At 45.7% G+C, this 21,425-nt stretch overlaps 1 protein-coding gene across 6 annotated transcripts in view; it reads left to right on the top strand.

Annotated features, from left to right (window-relative positions):
• The first annotated feature begins 13,901 nt into the window (after positions 1-13,901).
• SYS1 (Sys1 golgi trafficking protein) overlaps positions 13,902-21,425 on the top strand; it is a 50,941-nt gene continuing 43,417 nt past the window's right edge. The window contains exons 1-5 of one of the 6 annotated variants that reach the window (XM_011928939.1): positions 13,902-13,994; positions 15,139-15,285; positions 15,499-15,663; positions 17,269-17,336; positions 18,527-19,120. In XM_011928939.1, coding sequence (XP_011784329.1) covers positions 15,502-15,663; positions 17,269-17,336; positions 18,527-18,767 — 471 coding nt within the window. In that variant the 5' untranslated portion in view covers positions 13,902-13,994; positions 15,139-15,285; positions 15,499-15,501 and the 3' untranslated portion in view covers positions 18,768-19,120. Of the gene's footprint in view, positions 13,995-14,997; positions 15,664-17,268; positions 17,341-18,526; positions 19,121-21,425 lie in introns of those variants that run through there. The other 5 variants (XM_011928938.1, XM_011928941.1, XM_011928937.1 and 2 more) reach the window with 5 other exon arrangements.

The raw sequence follows: 21,425 nt of genomic DNA, 5'->3' as shown, positions 1-21,425 counted from the left end.
TTCCCCAGTGGAAGTGAGGCCTGTGGGGCACTGCGCCCGCCCGCGGAGTTGGAAACCCCAAGGGACCCACCCTGCCAGCGCCCCCCGGCTCCTAGTCAACCCCTAGTCCTACCCTCCAGGAGCTACAACCTCCTTTATTTATTTGACCCACTTCTAGGCAGGTCCCCAGAGATCACTGCGTCTAACCCCATTTTGCAGTTGGGGAAACTAAGGCCCAGGAACGGGAAGGACTTGCCTAGGGTGTCGAGTTTAGACCAGCCTTCAAACCGGGTGTGCTCCCCTCTGAAGATACAGAACTTCCCAAATGGGATGTGAACAGCGTTAAGACCAGGGACAGCAAACTATTCTGTAAAGGGCTAAATATTTTAGGTTTTGCGGGCCCTAGGATCCCTGTGGCAACTATTCAAACTCCAGCGTCGTAGCTCAAAAGCAGGCATAAATACTAAAGGAATGAGCGCAGCTAGGTCCTAATAAAACATTATTTATAGACACTGACATTTGAATTTCATATAATTTTCATGTGTCACGAAATACTATTATTCTTTTAACCTTTTTCCCAACCATTTAAACATGCAAAAATCGGCTGGGCTCTACGGCTCAGGCCTGTAATCCCAGCACTTTGGGAGACCAAGGAATAGGAGGATCCCTTGAGCCCAGGAATTGGAGACCAGCCTGGGCAACATAATGAGACCCCACCTCTACAAAAAGTTTTTAAAGAAATTAATCAGGCATTGTGGTGCACCACTGTGGCCCAGCTACTCTGGAGGCTGAGGTGGGAGGACTGCTTGAGCCAGGGAGATGAAAGCTGCAGTGAGCCATGATTGCTCACTGCACTGCAACCTGGGTGACCAAGTGAGACCCTGTCTCAAAAATAAATAAATAAATAGATAAATAACATTTTAAAATAAAAATGCAGGACGGATGTAGTGAGTCATGCCTGTAATCCCAGCACTTTGGGAGGCTGAGGCGGCAGATCGCTTGAGCTCAGGAGTTTGAGACCAGCCTGGCCAACATGCTGAAATGCCATGTCTACAAAATACAAAAATTATCCAAGCATGGTTACCTGTGCCTGTAATCCCAGCTGCTCTGCAGGCTGAGGCATGAGAATCGTTTGAACCCGAGAGGCAGAGGTTGCAGTGAGCTGAGGTCTCCCCACTGCACTCCAGCCTGGGCAACAGAGCAAGACTCCGTCTCAAAAAAATAAAAAATAAAAATGCAAAAACCATTCTTAGCAGTGGGCTGAACAAAAATAGGCAGTGGGCCTCAGCCACTCTGAGACCACTTAGAGACCACTGACGCTGGTCTCAGAGTGGCTGACATCTGTTCTAAGGGCTTCATCTTCCAGATTTTGAACTTTCTCAAAAGTTTGATCTCTCTGAGAACTGGTCTGCAAGTTTATTTCCATCCTTAGGTCAGCTTCCACCCTTTATAAGTGAAAGTTGTGTGTCCTCCTTACCCCTCATCCTCCTAACAGTGCATTGGTGGGAGCAGGTTGGGGGAAGAAGTGGAGGGGGTTGCTATATGGAGATTGTAAAATTATCTGGGGCCCCAAGCACAGGTACTGTTGGAATTATTGCAGGGTGTGAAGGTGGGCATCCCATGATGATCAAAGTAGAAAAGAAGCCTAACCCTGTTTCTCCCTGACTTACGTATAAATCTTTCTAAGGGTGTAACACAGCCTTAGAAGTAGGGCATTTTGGCCTCTGATGGCATATTATGAATTCATACACTTTGTGGAGTGGAGAATTTGTAGTGACTTCCCCTTTTTCCACCCCTTGATTATTATCAAAGAATAAAAGTCTCTTGTGGCAGAGAACCTTGGCAGTAAAGCAAGCTTCAAATGCTGACCATGGGGTTTCCACAGATTTAAAGGTAAGCAATTACTTTCAGTGGTTTTTAACATGATTCCCTAGGATTTGGAACAAAACTGAGAAAATGAAGAAATCTCATGCCAGAGTAAGAAATCCTTTTGCAAGTTAAATGGTTTGCAGTCTTTGCTTTCCACAAAATTGCAGGGTGGCCTAATCTAGTTGTCAGTAGATAGATCATTAAATATAGAATAGATAACTATGTGATTTTAGTTATCTATTGTCACATTGTTGTAACAAGAGTTCTTCTGTTCCTACTAACTTTTTTAAGTGAAGAAAGTTTCTCCTTTTTTTTTTTTGGCGCGATCTCGGCTCACTGCAAGCTCCGCCTCCCAGGTTTACGCCATTCTCCTGCCTCAGCCTCCCGAGTAACTGGGACTACAGGCGCCCACCACATCGCCCGGCTAGTTTTTTTTGTATTTTTTTTTAGTAGAGACGGAGTTTCACGTGTTAGCCAGGATGGTCTCGATCTCCTGACCTCGTGATCCTCCCGTCTCGGCCTCTCAGCACTTACAGCCAGTGGTGTTCTGGCAAATGTTTGACAATTGGCTAGGGGAAGTAGCAAGCGCTAATTTGCCAATTTCTGTAGTGTAAATAGTACCAGCAATGGCTGGTTTCAAGCTACCAACGAGATGTCACTGAACATGGAGCTGGGAAGATATATTTCTACCACACAGATACAATAGGTGCAAATAATCTCAAAAGCATAGATAACAGTAAAGTGTAGTGAGATAATTAGTAAGTGATGAGTTTTGATTATTTATTTCCTTTATGGTTTTGTTTTTGTTTTTATTTTTTTGAGACAGAGTCTCACTTTGTCACCCAGGCTGGACTGCAGTGGCGCAATCTCGGCTCACTGCAACCTCCGCCTCCCAAGTTCAAGTGATTCTCCTCAGTCTCCTGAGTAGCTGGGACTACAGGCACACACCACCAGGCCTGGCTAATTTTTGTATTTTTAATACAGACAGGGTTTCATCATGTTGGCCAGGACAGTCTCGATATCCTGACCTCGTGATCCACCCACCTCGGCCTCCCAAAGTGCTGGGATTACAGGTGTGAGCAACTGCACCCGGCCTCCTTTGTTTTTAATATAATTGCATGTTCATATAATTTAATTTTTAGTAATAGTTATGTTTAACAACTGGCTGACATAAAAAAACAAACAAACAAACAAAAAAACCAGGGTCTCTCTCTGTAGCCCAGGCTGGAGTGCAGTGGCAAAATTATGGCTGATTGCAGCCTCGACCTCCCAGGCTCAAGAGAGCCTCCCACCTCAGCCTCCTGAGTAGTTGGGACTAGACACACGCCACCACTCACAGCTTATTATTATTACTATTATTATTATTATTATCATTTTGGTAGAGACAGAATCTTACTATGTTACCCAGGCTGGGTTTGAATGCCTGGGCTAAAGCAATCCTCTCAGCTTACCAAAGTGCTGGGATTATAGGTGTGATCCATGGCACCCAGGCACAAAATTTCTAAAAATCGACTTTCAGGAACCACAACAAGATGGCTTTAGCACAACATGACATTTGACAGCTATAATAAATGAAAGATAGAAATAAAATTATTGCTAAAACCAATTTCATTCTAGCAATATTCATTAAGGTGTTTTTGTTTGTTTGTTTGTTTTTGACAGTCTCACTCCATCACACAGGCTGGAGTGCAGTGGCACAATCTCTGCTCACTGCAACCTCAGCCTCCCGAGTTCAAGTGATTCTTGCACCTCAGCCTCCCGAGTAGCTGCAATTACAGGTGCACATCACCATGCCCAGCTAATTTTAGCATTTTTAGTAGAGATGGGATTTCGCCACATTGGCCAGGCTCAAATTCCTGACTTCAAGCGACCTGCATGCCTCGGCCTTCCAAAGTGCTGATATTACAGGCATGAGCCACTATACATGACCTCACGGAGGTTTTAGTGAGCTAATTGGAGAGAAAAAATTGCCCCAGCCACCTAATTAAGACAGGTATTTCTTAAACAATTTTACTTTTTCTGTTTAATAATTATTTATCAAAGTTTGTAGGACTGGTTTAGAGAGTGATGCGATCTGGATGTTTGTCCCCTCCAAATCCCATGTTGAAATGTGATTCCCACTGTTGGAGGTGTGGCCTGGAGGTGATTGGATCCTGGGGCAGATCCCTCACGAATAGTTTTGCATTATCCATTTGGTGATAAATGAATTCTCACTCTCAGTTCACGCTCGATCTGGTTGTTTAAGAGTCTGGGACCACCACCTTCCCTGTCTCTTGGTCCTGCTGTTGCCATGTGAGATGCCTGCTCCCCCTTTATCTTCCGCCACGATTGGAAGTTTCCTGAGCCCCTCACCAGAAGCAAATGCTGGAGCAAGGCTTGTATAGCCTGCAGAACTGTGAGCCAATTAAACCTCTTTTCTTTATAAATTACCCAGTCTCATGTATTTACAGTAACACAAACAGCCTAATACAGCAAGCATATATTTATGTGAAATTGTATACTTTAAATATGTATAGCTTATTTTATGCCAGTTGTACCTTAATAAAGCTGTTTAAATTGCTGTAGGACTTTTTAAAAGAGTCATCAGTAAGCCTCTGATGCACTAAAAAAAAAAACACATTATGATAAAATTTTGTGGTGGACCATGGAGCAGAAATTTGAGTTCAAATAGAAAAAGAAATGATGCAAAACGTCTGACCCTTAGAAAAGAGCGTGGTCATCTATTTTTTAAATGGATGATTGTGGGTATCGAATTCCTAGGGCATTTAATTTAACTGGATACATTTAAAAGAGTGATGTAATTGTTTTACTTTTAAGTGTATAAATTTACAATATGCCAGAAATTACAACCTTTGCAATTATGTAAACTTTTGATGAAAAATGTTAAGCTATCAATTAAAAATTGTGCCAAGGAGTACACAGTCTTAAAATAATTATTTAGAAAGTACACAAGCAAAAAACAAAAAACAAAAAACATAAAACTGAAAACAGATCGTTTAGACAGTTCATGGAAGTTCTCCTATAAAACTATCTTAACCTCCTGGAATTAAGGAAATAATTAATAATTTCTCCTTCCCCAAGTTCTGAGAATCTCTAAAGGGATGCAACATGTTTGAATATAATTATCTGTGGATGTATGGGTTTTTAACCTGGGCTCCATGACTGGGGGCAGAGGACACATGAATGGTCAGTGCTCCTCTAGGTTATGTGTCTCTGCATACATTATTTTGGGGCAAGAAACTTCAGATTCTTTCTTTATATCCACAAAAAGAGTATGTTGGGGGATCCTCCTTTTGGGTGATCCTGATCCCCAAAGAGTTAACAATAATTTGTCCAAAACCTGAGATTCTTGGAGAAGTTTTATTGGGTTCTTCTTTGGCCTCCAAAAAACAAAATGCAGTAGTCAAAGGTTTGTAATACTGAATAGGAGTTCCTAATTTCCTGCATGGGGCTGAGGTACAAAAACCCAACCAACCAAACAAAACCCACAGTGTTTAGAGCCAGAAGTTCTTCATTAAAATCCTGTTTCCAGGACTTGCCAACTGGAGGAAAGTTTGTGAGTCCTTTGCTCCTCCCTAAAATGGAGATAATTCCCTCTTGAACTAATTAGGAGAATGGAATAAGGTGAAGTGGTGAGCGCATAATACATACTCAGGTACCTATGTTGGGTTCAGCACCCTTTCTGTATATTCTAACCTGAGAGTGAGTGAGTCTGAGAGATGGCATTGGTCAAACACTTTACATCCTCCCCCTAGCTTCCTTTCAAGCAAAAGGAAATGATCCAAGACATCAACAGGCAGCCCCCTCCCATGGAGTTAAAAAATGAGCTGAGACCCAGCCTATAACAGAGGTGAAGGTGTCCTTCCCCCTTTTCTCAGACTTCCTAGCCCACAGTTAACCAAGTCTAGGTGCACACCTGGTACATCCAGAGACACCTTAAATGCTGCCTTCTCCTGGAAGCCTCCATCCTCTTCTTTTAGTTCTCATTTCTTCCTGCCTTGAGGTTTCTAGGACCCTATCTGCCCCACTCTTTGGGCAGGCATCCCTTTCTCACTCATGTTAGTTTTAGGTTAAGAGCAGTCTTCAAAGTTAGAGAGACCTAGATTGCAATTGTGACTGGCTGGTATGGAGCAAGACAGTTTTCCTTTCTGTGCCTCAGTTTTCTCATGTGTCCCCCCATGTATTTTAGGGTTATTATACTTCTTAACATCGTAAGAATGTTAAGACTACAGTACTTAGCACAATATGGAGCACAAAAATAGATAATAAAGTGTCATCTATTTTTTTTTTTTTTTTTTTTGTCGCCCGGACTGGAGTGCAGTGGCCGGATCTCAGCTCACTGCAAGCTCCGCCTCCCGGGTTTACGCCATTCTCCTGCCTCAGCCTCCCGAGTAGCTGGGACTACAGGCGCCCGCCACCTCGCCCGGCTAGTTTTTGTATTTTTAGTAGAGACAGGGTTTCACCGTGTTAGCCAGGATGGTCTCGATCTCCTGACCTCGTGGTCCACCCGTCTCGGCCTCCCAAAGTGCTGGGATTACAGGCTTGAGCCACCGCGCCCGGCCAGTGTTATCTATTTTTATAATCAAGGGGGCCTCCTCATAAGAGTCTTGATTTATTCTCCTCCCCAGCAGCTCCTCACGCATGGTAAATAACAGGTAATCACATTATTGTTTTCAGAATAGAAAAGGGATTGGGCCGTAGGGCTCTCTCCTGGAATGGTGCCAACCCTTTCTGGTCTTCCTCACTTTATGTAAATCTCTCTCCAGCTACAGATAATGACAGCCCGGAGTTTCCAGGGGCTATGGAATGTCCAGGCACTGCCTTGCATAACCACAGAAATTGAGAACACTAGGCCCAGAAGGGTCCTCTCAAATCATTCAGTCCAACAGTACCCGCATTGTAAGATAGGCAAACCGAGGCCCACTCGGTGAGTCGGCATCCACCACAGGCATTTTGAAGAATTCTAAAAATAACATCTCCAATTACTCTCTCCACTTGTTTTGCTTTTTGTCATAACATTTCCCTTACCTGCCATCACGCACTTATTCTTTTACTTGTTTATTTTCTGTTTCCTCTGCTAGGTGTAAGTTTCATGAGGGCAAGAACACTGTCGTGTTCACAAATGCATCCCTTGCACCTTGTCCAAGGTCTGGCACAGGTTTACATTCAGTAAATACTTGTTGCATGGGTAACTGGAAGAATGCCATTTGGACATTTTCCCTTAGAGGCTCAGATGTAGCAATTCACTCACTTGGTCATTTATCCAAAAATCATCTGATGAATATCTTATATGTGAGAAGTTTTTCAATAAATCCTGGTGAGCAAGATCTGTCCGTGTTCTTAAGCAGCTCTCTGATTAGTGGACAATAGCTGCCAGCTATACAGTAGACTGAGGATCTACTATATGCCAAGCTGTGGGCTGCTAACTTATATGCATCTTCTTGGTCTTAGCTCAGTTCTTGCAATTGCAAGGAAACATGCCTCACTCAGGACTCCTTAAGAAAAGGCTTAGGAGTTATTAGGAGGACCAGGAGGGCTAAAGGCTAAAACTGAAAGGGAAATATCAAGGACTGAGATGATGCCACAGGCTGGCTGCTCTTTAAGCCTGCTTTGTCTTTCTTTAAGAGTGTCTCTTCTTTTTCCTAGATGTGTGCTTCTCTCTCTTTTACTGACTTACTGGTTCTTTCTTCTAGTCTAAATTTTGGGAGGGGACCACAAGACTCATTGGCTTGGCCAATGGCCTTCCTTATTCCTTACGTGAGCACCTACAGCCCAGACCACTTTTTGGATTACTATTCGGCCTAGAGGGTGAACATTTAGCTTCTCAGGTACCCTGAGCAGAGGGTATGTTTAATCAGAAGGGAGTGTTGAGCATCATCTTCACTTGGATGCTGTGAAGTAAGTAGTTTTATCTCTATTTTACAGATGAGAAAACAGGCTGAGCAAGGAGAAATGACAAAAAAACTAACTGTAACAAAGCTGCCCTAACCCACCTGCAAACTTACGATTGAAAAATCCATTGCTGTTGCCCCTGAGATTTGTGGGGTGTTTGTTATGTAGCAAAAGCTGACTGATACAAGATTCAAATGTGGGTTTCTTTGATTCTGTCTGTGTCACCATGCTGTCTCACTGAGCTTACAGCCCTGATTCCTGTTCCTGATTCCCAAGTGTCCTGTCCTAAATGGAGCAGAGATAAATATTGTATTCATCCATTTTCTGATGTTATAACAGAATCCCGCACTGTTGGTGTTCTGAGTACACTGACATTCCTTGATGCTAGATTTTATATTGTTGATTGACTTGTTTATCATCTCTCTCCTCTATGAGATCAAAATTTTCTCTTTATTCACTGTATTCATTTATATCCATACCACCTGGATCAGTTTCTGGCACATAATAAATGCTCAATGAATATTTATCAAGTAGATGACTGAATGAATAAATGATGATAAAAAGGAAGGTGGAAAGAAACAACTTTTCATCTTAAAACAAAGCCCTGAGTCCTTTAAGGTCAGAATAAAGAATAATTTCTAGGAAGGGACAGAAAGTTTAGTACACGATGGGGTCAAGAATCAAGGTAAGAACACTTGAAGGTGTGAGGCTGGACAAAGTGTCTCATGCCTGTAACCCCAGCCTTCTGGGAGGCCACGGTGTGAGGATCACTTGAGCCTAGAAGTTTGAGACCAGCCTGGGCAACATAGTGAGACCCCTTCTCTGCATAAAATAAAATAAAAATAGACAGGCCTGATGGTGTGCACCTGTAATCCCAGCTACTCAGGAGGTTGAGGTGGGAGGATTGCTTCAACCCAGGAGTACAAGGCTGCAGTGAGTTATGATAACGCCAGTGCGCTCCAGCCTGGGTGACAGAGCAAGGTGCTGTCTCTAAAATAACAACAAAGGCTGGCACGGTGGCTCACACCTGTAATCCCAACACTTTAGGAGGCTGAGGTGAGCAGATCACCAGAGGTCAGGAGTTTGAGACCAGCCTGACCAACATGGTGAAACCCCTGTCTCTACTAAAATTACAAAATTAGTCAGGCGTGGTGGCGCATGCCTGTAAATCCCAGCTGGTCAGGAGGCTGAAGCGGGAGAATCGCTTGAACCCAGGAGGCGGAGGTTGCAGTGAGCCAAGATCACGCCATTGCACTCTAGACTGAGCAACAAGAGTGAAACTCCGTCTTAAAAATAAAATAAAACAATAACAATAAAACAACAATACAACAATGAAAATAATACAAATAAAAATTAAAATATAGTATCACAACTATTTACATTGTATTAGATGTTTAGAGATGACTTAAAGAATGTGGGAGGACTGCATAGACTATATGCAAATACTATACTATTTTATATAAGGGATTTGAGCTTCTCTGGGTTTTCATATCTGCCGGAAGTCCTGGAACCAACTCCCCATGGATGCTGAGGGATGGCTGTACTCAGAGGTCCTTCCACCCACTGTCATGCCTGGCATCATCCACCCTGCATAGAGAGAGGTTTGCAGAAAACCCTTGATCATTAGACACAGAACACAGAAAACCAGTTTCCTGACTCCCTCTGATGTGAAGGAAAGAACAGGGAGGTTGGGGTGGAAAGTTAGATTAGAAAGACAGACACTCCAGATGTTTCTTAACTGTTGATTATTCCAGCTGACAAGACACGCCACACCTCAGTGTGTACTGAGTGTGAGTCGCTTCCTTCTCCAAGCCTCAGTTTCCTTATCTGTAACATGGGGACAATGTTTATACCTACATCCCTGGGGCTGTTGTGACAATAAGATGAGGTCAGGTAGATGAAAGCTGTATGTGACTGTAATGTCCAGTGCCCTTTTTTTCTTTTTGAGACAGAGTCTCACTCTCTCAAGCAGGCTGGAGTGCAGTGGTGCGATCTCAGCTCACTGCAACCTCTGTGTCCCAGGTTCAAGCCATTCTCCTGCCTCAGCCTCCCAAGTAGCTGCGATTATAAGCATGCACCACCACTCCTGGCTAATTTTTGTATTTTTAGTACAGACAGTGTTTCTCCATGTTGGCCAGGCTGGCCGAGAACTCCTGATTACAGGTGGATCCACCCACCTCAGCCTCCCAAAGTGTTGAACAGGCATGAACCACCTCGCCGGCCTCCAGTGCACTTTTTGTTACACACTGAAAAGGAATAGTGTGTGGAGTCAAACTGACCTGGATTGGAGTTCAGCTCTACCACTCACTGGCAGCATGGCTTTGGGTAAATGCCCCTTCTCTGAGCCTCAGAATCTGCATGTGTTCAGTGGGGCTATTAATAGTTCTCAACTCACAGGCTTGTTTTAGAAATTAAATAAGGATTAAATTATAAAAGTGCCTGTCGTACAGTAGATGCTCAGCAAATGTTCCTCCCCAAACACAGACACAAACAGCACTTAAAGCAACCTGGGTAACAAAGGGGTTTTCAGTCTGGAGGAGAAAACAGGCAGCTAGTGAGCTCTCTCTCCAGTTTCCCTTCTAAGAGAGGAACTCACTGGCCAGAGTCCAGGATGGTCACCGATGCAGAGGACAGGCAGCCAACTCCAAGCCTCCCACGTGGGATTTCCAAAAAACTGTGAGCACAGAGTTGCATAACCTGTCCCTGAGACACGTATTTCTACTGAAGTGTCTTCATCAAATATTCCCAGAAAGGAAATATGGGAGCAGGGCAGTAGGGCAGCCTAGCTAGGGAGGAAGGGAGAGGGGAGGGATCTAGAGAACATGAGAGTAGGGGTGACAGGAGGAAGAGAACGTACCACATTTAATGTGATCCTACTATGGGCCAGCCAGCGGGCTTGTTTTGTCTGATACATTGTTAGATCCTTGCCATAAATCTGAGATCAGGCATTTCCGTTCCCACATTCCAAAGGAAGAAATAATAACAATCATATTATCATTGCCGATGTTAACATATCACCGACTACACATCAGGCGGTGGACTAGGCACACGTTTGACCCTCAGGACAGCCCATAACATGGGTACTATTCTGAACTCCACTTTATAGAAGAGGAAACCAGCTGAGACTCAGAGACATGAAGTAACTTTCCCAAGGTCACCCAGCAGGACAGCAAGATGGCTGGAGAGCCAGGATTCGAATCTGAGCAGGGCTCTCGAGCCTATGGACCTATGGGAGAACATTTCCCAAGGGATTTATGGGGGTGGATTCAGAAGGTGACCTTAGCGATTGTCCTTACATGCACACAGTGGGGCCCCAGTGTGAGAGTGACGGAAGAGACCAAGTGACCAGAGGCACTTCCCTCCCCTCCACCCAGAGGACAATTTGTCCCAGCTTGTGGCTGTTCGTCACTCTGCCTCTGACCTAAAGTTTAACATTTCATTCATAAGTTTGGAACCACAGACTTGGCAGCGTAGGAAGAACCCTTGGAGACCGGCTATTCAAATCCAAACCCCTCATATTACAGATGGAAAAAAACCCTGAAGCCGGAATGTGACTCGCCAAGGTCACAGAGCAGTCTTCTGTTGGATGAAGGAGCTGGTTTAGGGTCAACTACAGACCATCTTGTGCTGTAGTTACCAAATGTGGGTGCACCTCTGGATCACTTGGGGAACTCTTTAAATATGCAGATCTCCACAATTCTGCTTTGGGAGATTTGGACTTAGGTTTGCAAACAAGGACTGGAAATTTGAATATCCAATATGTTCCTCAGGTGATTCAGATGGCACAGCTCCATGACAGCATCTACAAGTTGGAGTCCCTCTTCTTTCATTTGATAGTGTGGAATACTGGGACCCACCGGGGACTCGCCCAAGGTAACATAGCAAGCCAGTGGGGCTCTAGTTCAGACTCTGTGGCCTGAAGCAGACTGCTTGTGTTCAAATTTCAAGATGGGCCACTGAAGCTAAACAAGGGGGTTGCCATGATTTTCCCCAGCTCTTGGTTTCCTTCTTGGATCCAAATTAAGACAGAGGATGGTATGCATTCCTGAAGCTTGGCAAGGCGGGAATCCAATAACTGAATTCCTGAAGGGAAAAGGAAAGGGTGGGAGGTTAGCTTGCACGCCCAGTGGGGTTTTCCCAGAGGTGAGCTCCGGACTCCAGGGATGACATCAGACATTCCAACCAGCCCTAATGTCGAAAGCTACCTGTGTGTTTTCTAGTTCAGCAGAATGGGTAGGGAGGGCCTTCCCTATTGGGAGGAGATGGGGTGGAGTGGGCCCAGCTGTGACATGAAGGGGGCAGAGTCCAGGAAGAGCCACGCGTTCCAGCACCTGCAAGGAAGACAGCAGCCCTGGCTATTGTCACCCTTTTCCTAAGCCTTTCCTCCCATTTCTCCCTAATCCCTCACCCCAGGGCTAACTGAGCAGAGAGACTCACTGCCCCTTTTCCACTTCCTGGTACTCCACCACCTGACTATTTTACTATCTCCCTTCCTTCCTTTCCCTCTTCCTCCCTCCCTTCCTCCCTTCTTTCCTCTTCTTTTATTCTAAAATGGCATCTCAGCTGGACACAGCGGCTTATGCTTGTAATTCTAACACTTTGGGAGGCCAAGGTGGGAGGATTGCTTGAGCCCAGGGTTCAGGACCAGCCTGGACAACATAGGGATACCCTGTCTCTACAAAAAAATTAAATAAAATAGACTGAAAAATTTAAAAAGTCAAGTGTGGGCCGGGCGTGGTGATTCACGCCTATAATCCCAGCACTTTGGGAGGCTGAGAGGGGCAAATCACTTGAGGTCAGGAGTCCAGACCAGCCTGGCCAACATGGTGAAATCCCGTCTCTACCAAAAATACAAAAATTAGCTGGGCATGATGGCACATGCCTGTAATCCCAGCTACTCAGGAGGCTGAGGCATGAGAATTGCTTGAACCTGGGAGGCAGAGGTTACAGTGAGCCAAGATCATGTCACTGCACCCCAGCCTGAGCGACAGAGCAAGAGTCCATTTCGAAAAAAGCCAGGTGTGGTGGCACACGCCTGTGGTCTCAGCTATTTGGGAGGCCGAGGCTTGGGCCTGGGAGTTTGAGGGCACAGTGAGCCGTGATTGCACCACTGCACACCAGCATGGGTGACAGAGTGAGATCCTGTTTCAAAGAACCAAACTAAACCAAACCAAAACTAAACTAAAAGGCATCTTGATGTTTGGAGTCAGTTGTCCTGAATTTGAATCTCAGCTCTACTCCCTGTGAGCTCTCTGACCTAGAGAGTCACACCACCTCCCCCATAGCCTAGTTTCCTCCCCTATATAAAGGGGATAATAGCTATATTTTCTGATTGTGAGGATTAAACAAGATCATGTAAACACTTAAGAAACAGATGTTTTCTCAGAAACACTAGATTATGTGCATCATCAGTGAACTAGAGGAATTTGAATACATATTTGTTGAACTGAATTGAGGTGCCTTAAAGAATGGTTGAGCTGGAAAGCACCTAAGAGATCTTTGGGCCTTAGTAACTCCCAAACTGGCGTCCAAGTCAACTGTTCAGGGTATTTCCAAATGATATGGACAATCGCATACTCTCAATAAAGTCTCAGGTTTCTTTACTTTTGTCTGGAATTGTATCAGCTCAAGGTGATAACATGGCTAACACAAGCCGTTCAGAAATTCTGATTGGCAGTTACATGGCTCTTTGATAAGTTTTTTTTCTTTTTTTGAGACGGAGTCTCACTCTTTCCCCCAGGCTGGAGTGCAGTGGCCGATCTTGGCTCCCTGCAAGCTCTGCCTCCCAGGTTCACGCCATTCTCCTGCCTCAGCCTCCCGAGTAGCCGGGACTACAGGCACCCGCCACCACGCCCAGCTAATTTTCTGTATTTTTAATAAAGATGGGGTTTCACCGTGTTAGCCAGGATGGTCTCAATCTCCTGACCTCGTGATCTGCCCACCTCAGCCTCCCAAAGTGCTGGGATTACAGGCGTGAGACCACGCCGGGCCTAAGTTTTTTTTAATAAGAAAATAATTACTGGAAGGTAGATTAAATGGTGGAAAACATTAATCATGTCCAACTCCTCATTTCATAAACAGGGAAGCTGAGGTTTAAAGAAGGAAGTGGCTTCCTGGTCACACTGGGTGGCATAGCTGGCCCTAAAACCCAAATTCTTTTCCTGGAACCAGTTACTTCCCTTCTTTCCACTCCAGAGAGGGGGAACCTAGGATCAATGAAGTTGATGGGTTTTCTTCTGCTGGAATAGGAATAAGTGAGTCATTGACTTGCTGTTGCTTTCTCTGTTCTCGACTCATTCAGCAAATATTTACTGACTGTCCACCATTCGGATTTGGAAGATAGATAAAATAGTCATGGCAGCAGAAAGGGTCAGGATTTACTCCTAGGTGCGACTTCAGAACCTGTGCTTTTTCCCATTTGACACCCACATTTTAAAACACCCACTAATCTGCCTTCTAATATAGTTCAACTGTCTGCCTTCTAATATAGTTCAACTGTGTCTCAGGGCAGGGACTGTCTTACATGTACATGTTCTAGCCTTCCTGCCACCCAGTGGGTGCGAAATCAATGTTGTAGTGTTGAGGAAACACTTGAATTTAATTTAATTTATTTATTTATTTATTTTGAGACGGAGTTTTGCTCTTGTTGCCCAGGCTGGAGTGCAATGGCACGATCTCGGTTCACCTCAACCTCTGCCTCCCGGGTTCAAGCAATTCTCCTGCCTCAGCCTCCCAAGTAGCTAGGATTACAGGCATGCGCCACCACGCCTGGCTAATTTTGTACTTTTAGTAGAGACTGGGTTTCTCCATGTTGGTCAGGCTGGTTTCGAACTCCCGATCTCAGGTAATCTGCCCACCTCAGCCTCCCAAAGTGCTGGGATTACAGGCGTGAGCCACCGCACCCGGCCAACACTTGAATTTTAATCCTTACTTTGCTACTGTGTCGCTGAAACAGTATGTTGCTTTCCTTCTCTGGCCATTAGCTTAACTATCCGTATAGCGGGAACAGTGGCAAACTCCGGAGCTTGCAGGTCCATTTCAAGTTATCAGACTCTAACTAGGAGAAAACACTGAGAATTTAGGCTGAAAATAGCGACACAGTTTATCACCTCGTTAATTCCCAAACATCATTACCGCGTCCTAATCCACCCCACCTCCCTCTCCCCTAGCCGCCTTCCTTTAAAAGAAAATTTCCCTCTAGAGGGCGCGCAAGCTCTGCGGCCTTCGTTCCTCACTTCCGTTTGCCTTCACTCTTCCTTCTGCGCATGTGCTCAGTTCGCTATCCGGCTGCTAGTACCTGCTTCAGGCGGTTCAGGCAAAGGTTGCACCCACTACGCCTGCGCAACCTCAGCCCCGCCCCTCCGCTGCTTTCCCCGGAAACGCTTCTTTCCTACGCAGTCGCTCCCGCCGCTGCGGTCGCTGGAGCTTTGCCTCTCTAGGCCGGCAGCGCCTCTCCTCCATGGTCATGTCTATCAGCGCTGTTTTGGGAGCCCGCGGGTGAGGCCGTGCCACGCTCGGACACTTTGATCGTCGAGTCTGTCACTGGTGAGTAGACCCCAGAGGAGCTCGTGTACGGGCGGGGGCCGCGCAGCCGGAATGGGCTGGATTTCCCCTCACTCTGAGAATGGGTCTGTCCGCCCCGCCTTCCCCCTAACTCTTGGAATGGGCTCACCCCTTGGTTCCAGTCCCTCCTCCCGGGCGGGGCGGCGTTGCCATGGCGACGGGCCGCTGGCTGAGGCCCGGCTGGTGTCCCTGCAGGGCATGGCGGGTCAGTTCCGCAGCTACGTGTGGGACCCGCTGCTGATCCTGTCGCAGATCGTCCTCATGCAGACCGTGTATTACGGCTCGCTGGGCCTGTGGCTGGCGCTGGTGGACGGGCTAGTGCGAAGCAGCCCCTCGCTGGACCAGATGTTCGACGCCGAGGTAGGGTCCCCGGGCTGGCGCGGGTGGGGTCTCGGCCTCCCCGAGTAGGCTTTGTGATCCAGCACTACTGTGCTGTAGACCTGGCTGGGTCACCTTCTTGCTTTGTAGCCCTGGGAAAGGGATTTCACCTTGCTGAGCCTCAGTTGCCTCATCCATAAAATGGAATGACAGCAGAGGCTGTACAAAGGAAAGGGCCTGGATGTTAATACAATAAACACGTCTGTGTTCCAGGCAACTGTGATACATTTCTTTCTGATACTCTGGGAAAGTGACTTAACTTCTCTGAGCTAGGTTCTCAGGTGCCACACCAGAGAGAGGAGTAGATAAAAGAGCATTCATGCAGGTACAGTGGAAACTGCCTGGACTTTGGGGTCAGGACAGGCCTCCGTTTAAGATCCACTTACTAGCTTTGTGACCTGGGGCAAATGTCACCTCTGTGAACTTGTTTTCCTGTCTTCAAAACCATGAGACTAGTTGCAAATAGGTCGTGGACTGCAATATAAAGAGCATGTGCGTTGGATTCAGAAAAGCAAGTGTTCAATCTAGGCCTAACCGTATAATACTAGCTGTGGGACCTTGGGCAAGTTGCTTCCCCTTTCTGAGCCTTTTCTGAAAAGTGGACAGAATACTCCTGTCATGTCACCCTCAACAAAATGTTACAAGGCGCAGAGGGGTTTAGGAATAAGAAAGTACTTCGTAAAGTGTAAAGGAGGCCTGTAAGTTGTTACATCTAAGGGGCAGCTGTGGCGTGTGGTGGTGAGCACAGTTCTTAAAGGCAGGAGACCTGGGATGGAGTCCTTGCTCCTGCTGCTTGTTCTCTGTGTAGCCTGTGGGCAAGTTATTGTCCAAAAAGTGATAAGAATCAAAAGAAGAAGAATGGCTTTGTGAGGTTTTTTTTAGGGATAATATAAGATTATGTATGTCAAAGACCTTTCTTTGTCAGCTGAAAGTGTGGTGCAGATGTTTGGCATTTGATAGTATTATGTTAGATAGTGCAGGCTGCACACCCATCATGTGCCTAGTTGTAGTCTCGTAGGAGCTTCTATCCTCCTGGGAAGAGCCGTGGGAATGCTGGGCTTTGTTGAAGAGCCATCTGATGCACACCACTGGGTTCTAGACTAGGAATCAGCAAACCTTTCCTTTAAGGGTGAGGTAGTAAGGATTTTAGGTCACAATTACTCAGCTCTGCCATTGTAGCACAGAAGCTGCTATAGACAAATACATAAGTGAGTAGGTGTGGCTATGTTTCAATAAAACTTTATGTACAGGAGCAAATGCCTGGCCTATGGAGCCATAGTCAGCTGAACACTGTTCTAGACTTTACTCTTGGTGTTTATGACTTTGGGCAACTTAACTTGTCTGAGCTTTTACGTCCTCCTTTGTAAAATGAAAATAATCCCTTTCCACCTGCTGTGAGAAACAAATGAAATCCCATAATGGATGTCTATGAAAGCACCTAGTTGGAAGTAGGCTGCCGTACAAATGAAGGGAGGTATTATCTTCTGTGCTCCGGGAAGAACGCTTGTTCTTTAGGAGGCTTGCTGAGATCCTGGGGCTCTGCCATGTCACTTCTCTAGCATATTTCCATTTGTGATTCCCCCTCAGATCCTGGGCTTTTCCACCCCTCCAGGCCGGCTCTCCATGATGTCCTTCATCCTCAACGCCCTCACCTGGTGAGTATCACCAGTTTGGCTATCCAGCTTTTGGGCTCTTAGCTCTGGGACCTACTTCCTAAGTTCGAACATGAGACAGGCTGGCACTTGTTTCTGGGGAGTGGTGGAGTAAGGTGGGTGACAGAGGCCAGTTCTGGGACCGGCTGTATCATGGGCCTCCTTCCATTGTTATTTTGACTTACCTGGAAAGCTATTATGTCACTATGTTTGTGCTGCCTGCAAGACAACTTCCATCTCAGATAACTTCCCTGATGTGGAGTGAGTTGAGGAAAGGATTCGACCGAGAGGCAGGAGAACTGAGTTCTGTTCTTGGTTTGTGTGCCATTGGCCAAGTTACCTGCCATGGGCCTCAGGCTCCTCTTTTGTCCATGAGGGGTTGGACTCGGTGACGTCTAAGATCATACATAATCATTGCCTGTCTCTTAAGAGGCAGTTTAGCATAGTGATCAAGGTCTCAGGCTCTGGAGGCAGACTTATTTGGCTTTGAACCTCAACTTTACCACTAGTCTAGTGACTTTGAACAAGTTAATCAACCATAGTTGCCTCATCAGTAAAATGGGGCTAATAATATTACCTACCTCATAGTTGTAAGGATTAAATAAGTTAATTCACAAGAAGGACTTAGAACAATGCCTTGCATGTTATTATTATTCTTGTCCTTACACTGGAGGTTGCAAACTGGTGGGCTGACTTTGACCTAAATTTGTCTTCCAGATAGGTTCTATTTGGCTTACATAGATGTCAGCCCACACATGGTGTTTAAAACATTTTTTTCACTTAGTTGAAAATCAGGCTATTTTATATAAAAATCCAGATTTCTGGCTTCTCTTGAATAATGGAATGACTGATTGATTCAAGGCCAACCTTCTAGCATGATAAGATTTGCCTAGATGCAAGTAACTACTGCCCCCACTTTAGCTAGAACATATGTGCTTCAGGGTGTCATAATCCCCACCAATTCCTAGTATCCCCTAGTGACTATTGCCATCAATCATCAAGCTCATACTCAGTCAACTTCACTCTTGACATTACCCGCCAGGTTCTTCCAGGCATCTAATATCATAACCCTTGCTTCACACTTACCTTGTCACTTCTGACCACTATGCTGCCATCCTAATTGTCCCTACCCTCCCAAATAACCTAAGACCAGGACAACCCAGTGACAACTCACTGCTGTCCTCTCCCCACAGTGCCCTGGGCTTGCTGTACTTCATCCGGCGAGGAAAGCAGTGTCTGGATTTCACTGTCACTGTCCATTTCTTTCACCTCCTGGGCTGCTGGTTCTACAGCTCCCGTTTCCCCTCGGCGCTGACCTGGTGGCTGGTCCAAGCCGTGTGCATTGCACTCATGGCTGTCATCGGGGAGTACCTGTGCATGCGGACGGAGCTCAAGGAGATACCCCTCAACTCAGCCCCTAAATCCAATGTCTAGAATCGGGCCCTTTGGACATCCTGCTGACACTTGGGCCCCTTAACACCTTGGGCTGCCCAGACCCTACAGATGAGGTCCAGCCTAGATCTGAGAGGAACCCTGGAAATGTGAAGTGTCTGTTGGTGTGGGAGAGATAGTGAGGTCCTGTCAAAGAAGGCAGGTAGCAGTCAGCATGACAGCTGCAAGAATGGCCTCTGTCTGCTGAAGCCTTGGTATCTGAGAGGTCAGGAAGGGGACCTCTTTGAGAGTAATAACAGAATTGGAACCATGCCACTTTTGAGCCACAATACCTGTCACCAGCCTGTTGTTTTAAGAGAGAAAAAACATCAAGGATATCTGATTGGAGCAAACCACTTCTTTAGTCATCTGTCTTACCTCCCTGGGACAGCTGTTACCTTTGCATTGTTGCCAAATCACAGCAGTTACGTTGGAGAAATGCTTGGTTTCCGGATCCAGAGCCACAGAAAGAAATCTAGGCGTAAAGTATTAGGCTGCTGTCAGGGAGAGGATGGCAGATGGATGCATCAAGCACAAGGAAAATGCACAACCTGTGCCCTGTTATACGCATGTTTGTGTGCACCCAAGAACCTATGACTTTCTTCCAGTTCCTTCTGCCAGGTCCCCATCCTGCTGCCAGCTCTCAACATAGCAGGCCATAGGACCCAGAGAAGAATCCCAGCATTGCTCAAAGTCTAACCATCATAAAGACACTGCCTGTCTTCTAGGAATGACCAGGCACCCAACTCCCACTGGACTCCAGTTCTTTTTCCTGCCTTATTTAGAATTCTGTGGCGGGAAGGGTATGATGGGTTCCCAGAGACAAGAAGCCCAACCTTCTGGCCTGGGCTGTGCCGATAGCACTGAGGGAGATAGGAATTTGCTGCTAAGATTTTCCTTTGGGGTGGAGTTTCCTCTGTGAGGGGCTTACAGCTGTCCTTCCTGTGTATATAAATACAGTATTTTCCGCGGTTCTGCCTGTACTTTGTAATGCCACGGTTGAGATTGAGAGAGATCAGCGCAGCCAGGCAAGGGAACTTTAAAGAATTATTAGGCCACCTTCTCCCTTTCCTGGACCCCAGAGTCATTCCTCCATTTGGTTAAAATACTCAGTGCAGGGAACTCTTACATCCTATCTCCTTCACTTGCAATGTCCCCTGCTATGCCTTAGGTGAACCATGTGATTCTTGGGTTTCCTTTCCTACTTGCTAGTGATTTCTGAACGTGTTCAATGGAGTGGCACACAGTCTAGACCCACTTCTGCATTGAAACCTTCACTGTTCCTCTTTGGTTTCTTGGGAGCTTTCCCAAGAGAGCTGTCAGTTTTCAGCTGTCAGTGTTATGGTAACACAAATGAGTTTTGCTATCTCCCTGAGAAGCCCGTCCGACCTCCTGGCTGTCAGCCCTACAGAGTAGGGAGTTGATACTGACAGGATGAAGGTTTAGGAGTAGATATGCCTGGGAAGAGACTGGGAAGGTTCTAGGGTGAGGCACCTCAGTAACTCATGGTGCCTTGGCCAAGTTGGAAGGAAGCAGTTTGTTAATGGGGCACGGTAATCCTGGCTGCAGGGTCTAGGAGGTAAGACCAGCTGGGATGACCTTCCCTGGGTTGATCAGTTTCCCTCTAAACAACACAAACTGTACAGGCATGGGACTGACTTTGAAAGAACACCCATCATGTGGCTGCTGTCACCCTTGACCAGCTGTGGTGGTGGTTACTCCATCTGTGGTTGGAGCACCTCTTTGGGATTCACTTCAAGGTCTTGTGCCTATTTTTCTGCATATCTTCTGTGATGACAAATCTCTGTCCCCTGAGTGTTAATTTGATTTTTAGAAATGGCCAAAAGTCACATGATCCAAACTTTTTTTCAGTTCTGTGGAGACTGAGCTGCATGATAGTTGGGGATCAAAAATATGTGGCCTTAATGAGAGTTTTATGATTTCTAAAGTAACAATAAAAGCAGTTTTTAGAGTTGAGTTCCAGAGAGGGCAGGGCAATGGCAGTGACATGTTTGTCATTTTAATAATAAATAACATCTATTGAGTACTTAAGTGGTGTCCAGCAGCGTGGGGTGAGTGCTTTATGTCTCTTTTCAACATCTTCACAAGAACCCTCTGAAGTAAGAAGTAACGTCATCTCTATCTTACAAGTGAGGGAACTGTAAGGAACTTACTCAAGGTGACTTTTTAGGAGCTGGCAGAGCCAGGATTTGGGCTTTGATAGTGATATTAATAAGCTCATTTTGAAGAGGTCAATAGTTAGGGATGTATAAGTTCTGACTGGTTAAACAGTGGTTAAATAGTCTATCACCTTATCATATCATGTTATCCTGTCATATTTTTTTAAATACCAAGAATGAATAGTACCTTATAAACATTACTAGCTTTCTAAGAAAAGCTGATACGTAGTACATTAAATATAGCCAGACATTTCCTTTTTTTTTTTTTTTTTTTTTTGAGGCAGGGTCTCACTCTGTCACCCAGGCTGGAGTGCAGTGGTGTGATCTTGACTCACTGTAGCCTCAACCTCCCAGGCTCAATGATCCTCCTGCCTCAGTCCCCCCAGCAGCTGGGACTACAGGCACATGCCACCATGCCTGGCTAATTTTTGTATTTTTGTATTTATTTATTTATTTTTTATTTTTATCTTTTTAGAGACAG

Source organism: Colobus angolensis, unplaced genomic scaffold, assembly GCF_000951035.1.
Source record: "Colobus angolensis palliatus isolate OR3802 unplaced genomic scaffold, Cang.pa_1.0 Scaffold8, whole genome shotgun sequence".
Taxonomy (NCBI): Eukaryota; Metazoa; Chordata; class Mammalia; order Primates; family Cercopithecidae; genus Colobus; species Colobus angolensis.
Note: the sequence above shows the minus strand (reverse complement) of the source record. Positions and strands in the feature narration are given on the sequence as shown.